This window comes from Chenopodium album, chromosome 20 (assembly GCF_948465745.1).
Source record: "Chenopodium album chromosome 20, dcCheAlbu1.1, whole genome shotgun sequence".
Classification (NCBI taxonomy): Eukaryota; Viridiplantae; Streptophyta; class Magnoliopsida; order Caryophyllales; family Amaranthaceae; genus Chenopodium; species Chenopodium album.
In genome coordinates, this window is record NC_137853.1 from 37,539,232 (window position 1) to 37,552,625 (window position 13,394).

The following is a 13,394-nucleotide window of genomic DNA, read 5'->3' on the forward strand; positions in this document are numbered from 1 at the left end:
GGACGAATGTCCAATAAAGGTTATGTTATAAGTGGAGTTTAATTATGCAGTATTATAATGTCATTAACCAAATAAATATTTCTTTTAAATATTATTGGGTACTGGGAAGGTGAAGGCTGAATGAATATGACAGCTTAGCTTAACAAGTAAAATTAGGGCAGTTCATCCATCACGTACTACCTCCGTTACATATTATTTGCCACGATAATAATATGTAACGGAGGTAGTATTTTGCCTTTGATATCCTCTCAAAAAAAAAGTAACAAGTTACAAAAAAAGACAACATTCTTGAAGAAACTAACTTTTTATTATTATGCATTCATTTACATCTCAGATACAAGATTTGGACACAAAACTGAATGAGCCTCACTGTACAATTCTCAAACATGCGAGCACGGCACCTAGCTATACATATAGTCATGTACAGCCTCAATATGGACACATTTGCACAACAAAGGATATACAGAGAGAGGGAAAAAAAGAGAAGGGATAGGGCACAAGACCAACTATACAAAAAAATTATGAGGGCTAATTACTTGTTTCTTCACATCCATGCACCCCATCCAGGGAACATATTGCATAGCCTCTCTGGGTCGATCGCATCTTGTATCAGCTGTTGAACCTACAACACAAAGACAGGATGTTAAGATTCCTAATAGACATAACCATCTTAAATTGACCTAATAAGCTAATCTTTGATTTCTGTTAAGCATACAGGTTTCCAAACATATTCATTAAAATCTAATACAAGTAGCTTGTAAACAAAGCCATCTGCGGGTCAGGAATCACATAAATATAAACTACATTAACTGAGGCTTGAGCATAACGCATGATGCAATTTAACTTGTAGGTTTCTGATGAACTGTATCAATTTAGCAATACATTTGTCAGTGACAGTGAGCTAATGAATTCCTCTGATTAATTTCACACTTAGTTACAAAACATAAGATGGTATAATATTTATAAAAGCACAAAAATTCAAAAACAAAAATCCTGCTTGGTGATTGTTCTTGTACTAGCCTTTGTTTTGTTAGTGGTAGTTCAGCATTACGGATATAAAAATAATAAGATAATCAAAGGAATTTGACAGTGCTCTCAATCTCATTAATTGTTCCATCACATAGAATTATAGAAGAAAGACTGAGAAAATGGACAAAGGAAAGACTGAAAGATAGGGGCATAGGCTCGACAGAGGATGGATGTAAATATATACTTGATCGTCAATCTACAGAGTCAATTATTAATGGATCAAAAAACAGAGTCAATTATTACCAACTCAATTTACCTGTCCATGCACACTTCTCATTTCACCATCCTCATATCCATCTAGTTTTTGTTTAACACGCATCAGTGCACGTGCAGCATCCTTATTCCCTTCACATTCATCTTGTGAGTCTTCCCAGCTAGTCTCTAAATCTTCATCTGTTTCCTGTCAAAGGCAAAATATATGATGGATGAGCATCACTTTCACATTGTAAACACTGATGCACAAATTCTTCTCTAATTTATCAATATTTTACAGTTCTTTATACTTCAGCACATGCTTGCGCAAAGGGGAAAAATAAATATATAAAAGATAACATTATACAAAGTATAAAGGATTTCTACTTCACAATACGTTAAATTCACAAAAGATGATAACTTATGTTACATGTGGTCTCTGTCAGAGACTCTGAGTGTTAGCTAGACCAGAAATAGCAGCCAATTACCTCATGTCTATCCACTCGATATCAGGCATAATTCCCAGTTTCCCACCCAGGAGGCCAGAACCAGAACATTAGTCTAAGGTATTTAAGGAGTGGGCATCTATGATGAAAACTGTTGGCTGTGCGCATGATGCATTTCAGGTTGGGTGGGTGGGATGGGGGGTATTCTTAAAATGGTCTTTTTCCAGAGCCGGTGAAAATGACCCATGCACAATTACCCAATTTAAACTTTTGAATCACACCCAAAACAAATATAACCAGATTTTGACTTAAAACTGATACGATGGTTTTAATATGGCATAATCCTTATTAAAAGGCCTAATATTTTACTAATGTTTTACGATGGCAATAGAGTGGAATGTTTGATCATCCCAGATATGACCAGAATCAGATAAATTGAATTAAGCCCAGTATGACGACTCTGAAGTCTGAACGACCCTCTTGCCAGTTTGCCATAACTGCACTGGCAAGTGTGATCTTGATGAGGTCCACGAAATATCAATTGCACGTTTAAGTTAGCTGTGGAAAGTTAAAAGCTATTACATATTCCTCACTTGATTAGTTTTGGACTGCTTTCTTAATTTGCACAAGAGAAATTACCTTTTGCCTCTGTAGTGCCTTCAGTGGAGATAGAGCCCATTTATAAAGAGGATCATGAATGAAAACCTGCATGGAGATAAAAAGGTAACTACAAAATACTAAATTGCTTATTAAGATCCATGAAGACTAGAGACTTTATGAGTTGGCAGTACTTCAATGATAGTCAGGAGAGCTTCTTTATTTGTTCGCATCACAGCAAGTGTTTCCTCACAACATCTTCTGAAAACACCTTCAACACCGGTGACGCCCATCCCATCTATGATGTCTCGTGTAAGCCTGAATGGTACCTGGAAAAGATAGTTGAGCTCACACAATCAAGCAGAGAATATTAACACGGGGTACACCATAGTAATGAAAAAAAGCAACGAGTTCAAAGACAAACCCTCTCTGGTGTTTTAAGCATCAAGCCCTGTTCAAAAGCTACACCAAGATCAATATGAACAACTTCTGCAGTAGCCTGATCAATTAATATATTCATAGAATGTCGATCTCCCAGTCCAACAATGTAGCCTACCTACAAAAGACAGACTTTTTGAGCATGGAAATTCTCTAGAAGACAAAACTCACTGTTTGCAGCAGAAGCAAATAGCAGCCTAGATAGTTAAAAATACACTCAAGTACGTAAATGAAGAGAAAATGTAAGGTGCACTGCAGCACTTGCAGGGGAAATAATCTCCTTAATCTTTTAATTGGTCTAGTGGAAGTTTACCCTAAAAAGTACATAGAAATTTCACAACTAAAGGTATTTTGAAGCCAAACAGGTCAATGCAGTTAAGAGGTTGATTGAACATATAATAACCATTTTTATCAGCAACTCCACTGGTAGGGCCCAGGGTTAAAACAAAAATCTTGGTGCGTACATGTTTTCATCCAATGATGTCACCTTCATTTCAACTCTGTTAGAATCTTTTGAAAATTTTCCCATTTCAATTGATTTTCATTAAGGTTTGAAGCCAAGGGCCAACTAAAGATAGTTACTATGATGGCTTAAGTTATTTATACGGTAAAGATTTATGTGGATTAAAAAAGAGGTTAATTTTCTCTACTACAATCAGATGATCTGACAGAATTCATCTTCACTGATACAAAAGATCTGTAGACCCCCTTGTTGAAGAAGCAATAAAACACGACATGAAGGAGGGTATGAAGAATGTTTAGCAATGATTGTAGCTTTGCAATGATTGTAGCTTTGCAGAAAAGGAATTTTTTAATTTGATTTGATTGATATGTATTTATTAGATTATCTCTTGTTGATGTCCACGACTTTTTATCAACTAATCAATTTATTTAAATGTCGAAACGAGAAACTGGAACCTCAATTCCTCACCATTGAGCTGGCTGCCACACTTCGAGTGTAAGCCAATCTTTTCTCAAACCAATCAGCTGGCTGCAAAAATCTTTCAAGAAAGAAGAAATGCATGACAGGCCTGCAATAATAGTCACGTCAGCCAGATAGAGCCCCCAATTTCTAAGCGGATTATCTGAAGGTGACCAGTACCTGAAATTTTCAGACACTTCCTGAAATGCCTTGCGCTTATCTTTCACCTATAAGAATCAATTATATAGGTTTAATCAAGATGTTCAACTTTTGAAAGTTGAAACTAGAGGAAAACTTAGAAGAGGATGCAAAAAAGACTTACATTCATCATGTGGTCCCGACATTTAGAAAATGGCCAATCTCCTGCACCATAGCGCCCATGTGCACCTCCATTACGTGAGCTGACCAGCAATAAACATTTGAGATCTATCATATCTCAAAACATACATGGAGTAGGATTATCTATTGCACATCAAACTTACCTTCCTATAAGATATTCACCCAGGGGAAGAGTGCCATCTACCCACTCAATAATACCCGCACTAGGAGTAAAAGGGACAACCTGCAGAGCCCTCTCAATATTAGTCAAAGAGAACCTCATCTTAAACTTTTGCGCTTACAGATACCATTAGCCAGATACTTTGCCAACCACATTCAACTTTTAGTCATATTATGAGCTTAAATCACCTTCATGAAGAGACTCACTATGAAATCATTGATTTTGAGAAGAAGAAACAACCTTAGAATACCTTAGAACAGAAGTACAACCTTAGAATACCTTGTATGTGCGTACTCCTAATTTTCTTTTCCACGTGTCTTGATTATTATGTAAAAATGTGTTGACCAAGCCAAAAAATTGCTCCATGACCTGTTAGCCACAGAAAAAATGATGTCTAACAATAAAAAACCAAATAAAAATATAAAAACAGGAATAAGAATAGTAGCAAAGTAAATGATATCTGCAGCAGAAACTTCAGATTCCATGATTAGTATCAAAGATTGCTTCAGCTAAGGTTTGCCAATATGTTTCTGGAACTGAAAAACTTTCAAGACAAAATGCTCCTGATTAAACAGGAGATTGTTTTTATTCAAATTACAACATCGAAGAGGAGAGCTAAAAAGACATCTATACTATATATTAAAAGGCGTTCCTAAATAAGTTTAGGTGCCACGTGGCACCTTCCTCAATCAATCAAGTATTTCATTTTATGTGCTTACAAATATGGATTGAACAAGGTTTGAACACAAGACCTCAAGTTTAAAACTATATTGCTAGCCACTAAGCTATACCATATTAAATGTCATTTCATTAAAATTAAATATAATTAAGGATTTTTAATCATGAAATTAATGTAGTAACCCGAGGCATTGCCTGAGCCTTAAAAACTAGTTTAGTTATTATATATTATGTTCCTTTGATAGGAAATTATATACTTCGTATGTACTTGCCAAAAGCTCATTACAATTTTGCAAAATTAGAGAACACCCATACAATAAAGGACTACGAGCAATAACATAGTATTTCCTGAGGGAACCGAAAATTAACGATTTTCAGTCCAACATTATCTTCATCTTCATCTACACAAAATCACAAATTATTTTTTGAGACAATGTCAGGGAAAGCATATGCTAAATGCATAAGAAATGAGGACCAGAACATCATCACATATGCAAACAATTATGAACGAAAAAGAAAATTAAATAGACAAATCAAGACTTAAGAAGCAGATAAGATAACAAGAATTTACAAATGAAAGATGTACAAAAGATGAGATAAAGAACTGAAACATCAGGTTGAACAAAATACCGCATCTTGTCTCAAATCATCATTTCCAGATTTTGCCAATTGCCTATATATTTTACCATCAGAACCATAGCACTCAACCACTTTTGGAGCATTGATACCATTCATCACTCTACACAAGGCAAGTTCATCAACTTGACGATTATACACATTGCTCAAATACTGATCAGAAGTAACAGGAACAACAAACTTGAGATTTAAAGTTCATTGAACATACACAACAGAATCACCCAATCCTTTGAAGTAGGGAAACGTCCCTTCACTATATTGACAACTTCGGTCAACAGAGACATTGGATGTCAACACTGGTACCTGAAATTCAGCGTAGCAGATTTATTATTAAGCAAACTTATAATCACATAACGTGCTAAGACTATGATATTTACTGTGTGCAACCAAGAATTATGGTATTGGTATTGTTTCTTCTTCTTCAAAAAAAAAAAAAGGAATTATGGTGTTGAACATACAAGTTCAAGTTCCCGGACACTTCGAATATCTCTTGGAAGGCCAACCTTCCTGTTGGTATCCTGTAAACAAAATAAGATTCAGTAATCTTTCAAAAAGCTACCATTACAATTTATATTCAGATTGTTAGAGAGCTTAAAAAATTCAAGGGTTTAAATCCAGGATATCAAAGGGAAAGAAGAAGAACTAACCTCTCTCTTTGTCTCTAACTCGGCTAGTCTAATATAAATCTCCACCAGTTGTTTCATCTATATGACACATAAATAACCACATAAATCATCAAAAACAGCATGTCAATATTGGGGAACCCATACATATAGTGACCATCAACATAATTGTACTTTAATCAACTTTGGAGCTCAAACCAAACTGGCAACTTGAAAGGGTCAACAATAAAATGGTCGCCTACATTACTTAATTACAGTACATGTTTACCTGTCTAATAATGTTCCCATGATGTGCTAGTAACTCTTTCAAAAGATTTTCTGCGGCAACCTTTTTATCTACATCAACCACATACGAGTTTCTACTGCGTTGTTTGTCCTTTATCCGGTCACCATTTGCAAGAGCCAAAAGCTGATTCCAAGAGATAAATGATACAGTGGTGAGGTGAAGGGAAATAAACAAGGGATCACCTTAAGTGGAAATTATTGAACCTCCTCCCCCCCCCCCCCCCCCCCCCCAACACACACACACACACAAAAAAAAAAAGGTATAGTATACAAAATTCAGAATATGCTTTGAAATGGGAAGGCTGAAAACAACATTGCCCTTTTCCCTGAACCTAAATAATATTATTACAGAGAATACTGGATACAATATACCTGCAGTAAGGTGTGATATGGGTGCTCAATGGCCATTTTCTTCACTAGTGCAGCCAAAGCAAACTGCATGATGGATTAGGTAGTCAGTCAGCTATATTGTAAAAATTACTCTCACAACTAGAATTTATTAAGCCGACTTGTATTTGGTTGTTGAACAGAAGCATATACTTAGACTTAACTTGAACAAGGACTGTTCTAATGCTAAACAATGCTGCGCGGGAAGTGTAAGATAAGTGAAAATAGAATCTACAAATCTATTAATTTTTAAATTTATATGAAACTAAGAGCATAACAGTAGTTTCTATCAAATCACATCCACCATCGCCATAACTATTCCAAACTCTACCCTGTACTCTCTCTTCTGCAGATTTAAAAAAGCTAACATTATCCTCTTTTTAAATTTTTTTTATTTATTTTTATTTATTTTATTTTTATTGATTGAAACAAAAAGTAAGGGCCCATATACATACTGTAAGGTGGTGATTAACATACATACTATGTTTCTTGAGTTGACATTATACATATCTTCACAAGGAACACTCTCAAAATAGCACAATATTTAAGATCTATGCTAAAAGCTTATTCACAGTGAATGTGCCTAGTAATGGAGGGGTCAAAAAGAAGGAATCCATCATTTCCAAGTAAGCTTGGAAAGGGGAAACTGGTGGCATATAAAGACAGAAAAACATGAAGTTCTCATTCGGTCAGAGAAACAAAGAAGTTCAATATATTACTCAGAATGGTGGGCTGGGCAAGGGTGTGTTGCCATTTGCAGAATGGTGGTTAATTCTTGAAAATTATTCCGTATGTACATGAACGTTGGTCATAATTCAAAAGGTAATCAGGAGAAATAGACACTCTTGAACAAAGTTATCAGGAGAAAGACCAGCTACTTTAGAAAGAATGCAGGATGCTACTGCAAGAGTAGCATCACTAATAACATGCGGTAACCCAAAGATGCCATTTATGGAACCGACTCAAATGAGGCCTTTTCTGTGACTCAACTCAGCTGACTTTCTCTCCAAAGGTTGGATTGTTTCGTTTTGCAGAGAATAATTCTCTCCTTATGATGCTCAACCCTAGTACGGCGGGCATGGTTCAAGCTTACAAGTCTCTAGAGGTAATCAAGATGGGCCGGGATTTTGGCAGGCTATGGACATGCATCTTAAACATTTTTATTTAATACCTTTGGCTGGTCCAAAATAGCCCAAAAAGTCCGGTCTAAATTTATGGGTTTTGGGCAACCATTTTCAGCCCAAACCCTAGACCGGCCCAACATAGTGACACGATTTTTAATCCTCTGGCCTGCCCTTTGATCACCTCTACAAAGATGCTTTCCCTTAAAGTGTTCAAATCTCTAAATAAATCTAAGATATCATATATCCTTACATCGTAGGTCTCTCCAGGACTTTTGGCATCAATTATACAAAAATCTATCTGCAAAAGCCAGAAAACTAGTAGACAGTGTTGTTGCTGCTGAAGTATGCATTCTTGGTATACCTGAAAGCTATGGGGACCTTGAACTTCTTTTGTGCTGCCCATCCTAGATGCAATCTGGTAGACAAGTGGTATAAATTTGTACGACTGAACCTACAAAGATGAATTTCAAAATTAACAAATATGATTGCAAAATTATGACAGATTAAAATTACACTGAAATACAAAATAAAAAAGCTAGCAGTCAATCACAATGCACATGTATCATGACAAGAATGATCCACAACGACGCAAAATGAAAATGTCTTTCTTTATATCACTTTCACGCCATGTAGGCTTTCTGCCTCCAGGTAGCAATGAGTATAGGGGATGGGATGATTTCAGTTGGGCATAAAATACAGGATAAGGCTTTTAGGATTCACTTGCAGATGAAGCAAAGGAGCTAGAGATTAGGTAATAAGAGAATATATTTTATGAGAAAGCCAATAAACCATCATGATTTGAAGCAATCCATTTTACAGACAAGCAGCCATCTCAGATCATTTTTGTATTTGTTCCCTCTAATTTTCTATGGGTTAATTAATATTTACCTTGACAGCCTATCGATAGATAATAAAATGAAAACTAATGATTCTAATACATTTTAAATTAACCTTTTGAGTTTGAGATATTCATTGGAGAATTCTAAATTGTTTCAGAAAAGAACTAGCAAAGCACGTCTAAATCCCTCATGATTACACTATTTGCAGGCCTTGGAACTTAGGAAGAGAAAGCACAAATTATAATACCAGACCGAAGAAATGATTAGAAGTCAAACAATCAAACATTCACTTGTATAGTATTGAGCTTTTAAGCACTGACATATGACTAATACACTAATATTGCTTTGCAATAACATTTACATACCTCATTAACAGTGTTAACCATTGCTTTAATAACATTTTGCCTAGAAGAGAGGCCAAACCAGATTGAAACAAGTCGGAATACCTGAAATAATGATAAAAACTAGATAAATTACTGCTAACATAAGAGTCAATCAGGCATACGAGAAAAAACTAAAGTGTGTGCCTCAACACAACATGCCAGCAACTACATAAATAATTTGTAATAATTTTGAATTATTTGTATCTTTAAATTCATTTAGCAGATATAATTTCTACAACATATATCATTGATTCATTTGAAATGTATTTAGAAACATAATTTATTTATGGTATATTTACTTAACAGATCTAAATTACAGGATCAAACTTTCAAAAGAATAGAAAAATAATGATGTGTTCATTTCTTACTTTGCACGAGAAATAAGGAAAAGAAAGATCCCTTTGTTTGCATTTATGACAAGTACATGTGCTACTGCTTTCGCATTTAGTGAGAGAGAGTGATGACACTGAATAAATGGGAAAATGTGCAATGGTGCAAAAATCCAAAAACATGTCAGCATCTTTGTTATAGTACAATTTTTGGTACAAAAAGGTAGGACAAGATTTACAAGGGTATAATTGTCTAAAACCACATGACAAAAATGGAATGATTCACAAATGGGCACAAATTTTTGGGACACCTAAAAAGGAGTACATTGACATCTTTATGGGACAGAGGGAGTATCATTTACTTCCTCCGTTCTATTAATATTGCAACAAGGAAGAAATTACGCATCCAAATGCACATTTTATATGCTAAATATCTATAATTGAGTTAAAGTAAAAATTATAAAAAGTTGATATTGTGAAAGTATTTTTTGAGATGAATCCAACAAGATCCCACAAGACTATATTTTGCTTAATGTATAAATCATATAATATGGTCAAACAAAAGTGATGAATAGTGCAAAAAGTCCATTGTTGTAATATTAACAAAAAGGAGGAAGTATAATATAAAAATGATATAGATAGCATTTAAGAAAGTATATTTATAAACAAATTGTCCCTATCTTTTGTTCTAATTGCATCACTTTGATTGACACATTTGCCCAAGACACAACATTGACAATTGATAGCTTTAATAGTCTATTAATAAAATACAAAAAAGTTGAAATCATGAAAATAACTATCGTGAATAATCAAACAATAGTATATGACTAGTAGACTAGTAAAAGCATGCATTTGCAAGAAAACAAAGGAATGCATAAACAAATAAAAATACATGATTATAGTAAGTAATACTCCCTTAAATTCAAACTAATTGCTACGTCGATTTATTTAGTCAAAGTCCATAAGATTGGACCATATATATTCACCAAAATACATAAGAAAAGCCATTATCTTCCTCACTGAGAGAATATTCACCTAAACTTTCTTAGTTAATCCTCATCACATGGGATTTTGTCATATTGTTCTAAAGTGTATTACTTTATCAGTTTTTGATGAATTGCATTAAAATAAATTAAACAAAAAAAAACGAATTATGGTGGAATTCATAGCAAAGGCGTCATATTTTTCTCACTGTCCCGTTGTCTCTTTCTCCCGTTTCTCCCAACTTTCTGTGCAGAAGAAATTCAGAAACCATCTCTCATCAACAATTTAAAAAGCATCACATATTTTCAGCTTATTCCCCCCACCCCCCTTTCTTACCCTCTCTCTACAACTAAAGACATGACAATAAACTGGCAAGCTCCAGCATCAGAAGTTCCTCTAGGGTTTGATGTGTACATAGAAACGTCCAAGCATTAAATACCAGAGCACAACAAATTGAAAACTAACCACTCTGACATCGTATTTTTCCCCTAAGATGAGGCAATGTTTATATCCATCAAGTGCCAGGTTCAAAAATTTATCTCTGTCATCCTGAAACATAAAACAAAAACGTCTCAGAAGCTGGACATTGAGAATGAATCACACTTTCTATACAAAAGTTTATGCTTATAAAGGCAGAAACAAAATTACTACAGAAGATCAAATGGTGGAATTCATAGTTACAACCACCTGTTATATGGCTGATTAAGTAAAACAGTGAAAATATTTGAAGCAGAACTTTCACATTAGACAAGCAGTAAAACTACTTATGTAATTTTCCTTTCATCTCATTGCTATTGTCAATACATCCCTTTTTTCTGCCCAGTACATCATCAAAATTGCACTTAACAAGAGTGTTTGATGTGCTCTAATGGAAAGTAATTTTAGCTCCAAATGAGTTGTTAATCACATTCAGCATTAACTTCCATATATCCTTAAGCTCTGACTATAAGCATGGGATGCAGGAAATACTACAGTGCATCTCAACCATCACCTTCCCTGCAAGCACAAGTAGGCAGCCCATACCGCCAGATATACCGAACATCAACTTAAAGTGCAGATATAATCCAGCATGCACATGTTATGCCAGCATACAGCATTTAGTGACAAAGAAGAAACAAAAATCTGAAAATTTCCGGTTACAAATTACCTGTAATTTTTCAGCAACCTCAGTGTCCAAAGCAAGTTGCTTTTGCAAATCCTGTATTTTTAGTGAATAGTCTGTTTTCTCCCCCTATACAGCAGAAAAAATAAGCGTTGAGGAAAGGGATGAGGAACGAATATACTCTATATTTATCATATATATGTACAGTAGACCAGTAAATAGTGCTAACTTGCCTTTGTTGAACTCCTGAATCTCTTAATGAGAGCCTCCAATTCCATTTTCTGCATTAAAATAAATTTCATGAAAATAAATTTCATGAGTTAATTCACTTTGCTTGGTATAATGCATCTAAGTTCTAACAAGATTAAATTAGTACCTTGTGTTTCCTCAAACGTAAACCAGCTTGCCATTCGCTGGAATTCAGCCTTTCTTCATGACTTCTAAATAGTGCATCTGCATAATGTGCAAGATGGAAATGTGCCTGGCATTTTTTGTCCACAGATTGCCTGTTGACAGCTTTGAGCTCCTCAGCAAATGTCACAGCACGCTTCAAATACTTTTCCAATATAGTCCTCGAGCTGCATCCAGTTCAACTATAAGATGCCTACAGAATAGAAAATGTTCATATAAAGGAGACACATGCATGATATTATGACCGACTTGCTAGATCGAGTTTCTGCAAGCCACTTGCCAACCAAACGATGTACATCTGATGCATCTTCATTTGATTGGTTCTCTTCTGCAATATATTTTGCAAGGTTGATAGCCATCTCTTGCCGACCTTGTGCTCTCAGAAGTTTGGCCTCTTCAAGCTGCAAACACAATTGTAGGTAATGACCTTTCAGGTTTCAATGACACTTTAGATTTTTGGTATCAGACTCCACACTGTTCTCGAATGTAACATTGTGACATTGTATCACATTTTAAATCACATTTTACACTTCAGTTTAACAAAGAGTAAATTAAACTTTTTACCCTGCCATGCCAGTACAAACTTGTATTTTGGCCACCCAATTCCATGCACATGAATTTGAATTCATGTAAAGATGCAGCAGCTTGAGAGAACATAGTACCCTATCAATAAATAAATCATTAATAAACAAATTGACAAAAAATCCTAACAAGAAAACATGGTATTTTATTTTAAGAGTAAAACCTTGCGAAGAACAGATGAAGATTGCAGAAGATGCTGAACTGTACAATCCTTACAACCCAAAATTTGGAGCAGGACTTTTCTGAATGCTACAAATGGCTCTAACAAGTTCATGTGCAGTTGTGTCTGCTTCACAATGTACTTCCACTGTGCATTCAGACTTGATAGCTACATTACAAGAAAGAAAAGTGTGATCACCAGTTTTATGACCATATATATGACTACAGCCCAGTAGAAAAACGATCCCCCTTTTCTTACAAAGAAATTATGAAAGTTAAAAAACCTCCTCCAAAAGTATGCTACTCCCTCCGCCAGTTTTCATTCTTTACGCCTTAACTAATATCACTTTGACTTTAATAATTCACTATAATAAATATCAAAATTATATCATGTGGGATCTTGTTAGATATGGCTTGAAATGAATTTCCTAAATATCAAATTTTCAGAATTTTTACTCATATCATATTGAATAAATACGCGTCAAAGATGAGCATTAGAGACCACAGACTCCAAAGCGTGAAGAATAAAAAGTTACGGGGAGAATAGTTCACACTGAGTGTCCTAATATGAAGGCATTGTTTCATAGTAGCTAATGATGCTATGAGGATGAAGAGTGGGGGTATAGAGGAGAAAGAACCTAGGTGATGTTACAAGGCAAAACATTATATTTACTGGAAATATGTTTGAATGCAAATGAAGATTTTGTAATCCATCCAAATCTATTGCAGATGCATCCTTATTGATTCTT

General features: G+C 34.9%; 1 protein-coding gene across 1 annotated transcript in view; it reads right to left on the reverse strand.

Moving 5' to 3' along the window:
- Positions 1-323: 323 nt before the first annotated feature.
- The window catches only part of LOC145597484 (serine/threonine-protein kinase ATM-like), a 44,918-nt gene continuing 31,847 nt past the window's right edge, over positions 324-13,394 (reverse strand). The window contains exons 55-79 of the mRNA XM_081653665.1: positions 12,650-12,814; positions 12,469-12,567; positions 12,154-12,305; positions 11,870-12,071; positions 11,727-11,774; positions 11,539-11,622; positions 10,857-10,940; positions 9,061-9,141; positions 8,218-8,307; positions 6,718-6,780; positions 6,329-6,469; positions 6,085-6,141; positions 5,896-5,955; positions 5,646-5,740; positions 5,432-5,540; positions 4,403-4,492; positions 4,107-4,186; positions 3,947-4,025; positions 3,805-3,851; positions 3,634-3,733; positions 2,689-2,820; positions 2,459-2,593; positions 2,307-2,372; positions 1,286-1,429; positions 324-622 (exon numbers count right to left, since the gene is read on the reverse strand). Coding sequence (XP_081509791.1) covers positions 545-622; positions 1,286-1,429; positions 2,307-2,372; positions 2,459-2,593; positions 2,689-2,820; positions 3,634-3,733; positions 3,805-3,851; positions 3,947-4,025; positions 4,107-4,186; positions 4,403-4,492; positions 5,432-5,540; positions 5,646-5,740; positions 5,896-5,955; positions 6,085-6,141; positions 6,329-6,469; positions 6,718-6,780; positions 8,218-8,307; positions 9,061-9,141; positions 10,857-10,940; positions 11,539-11,622; positions 11,727-11,774; positions 11,870-12,071; positions 12,154-12,305; positions 12,469-12,567; positions 12,650-12,814 — 2,481 coding nt within the window. The 3' untranslated portion in view covers positions 324-544. The remainder of the gene's footprint in view (positions 623-1,285; positions 1,430-2,306; positions 2,373-2,458; positions 2,594-2,688; positions 2,821-3,633; positions 3,734-3,804; positions 3,852-3,946; positions 4,026-4,106; positions 4,187-4,402; positions 4,493-5,431; positions 5,541-5,645; positions 5,741-5,895; positions 5,956-6,084; positions 6,142-6,328; positions 6,470-6,717; positions 6,781-8,217; positions 8,308-9,060; positions 9,142-10,856; positions 10,941-11,538; positions 11,623-11,726; positions 11,775-11,869; positions 12,072-12,153; positions 12,306-12,468; positions 12,568-12,649; positions 12,815-13,394) is intronic.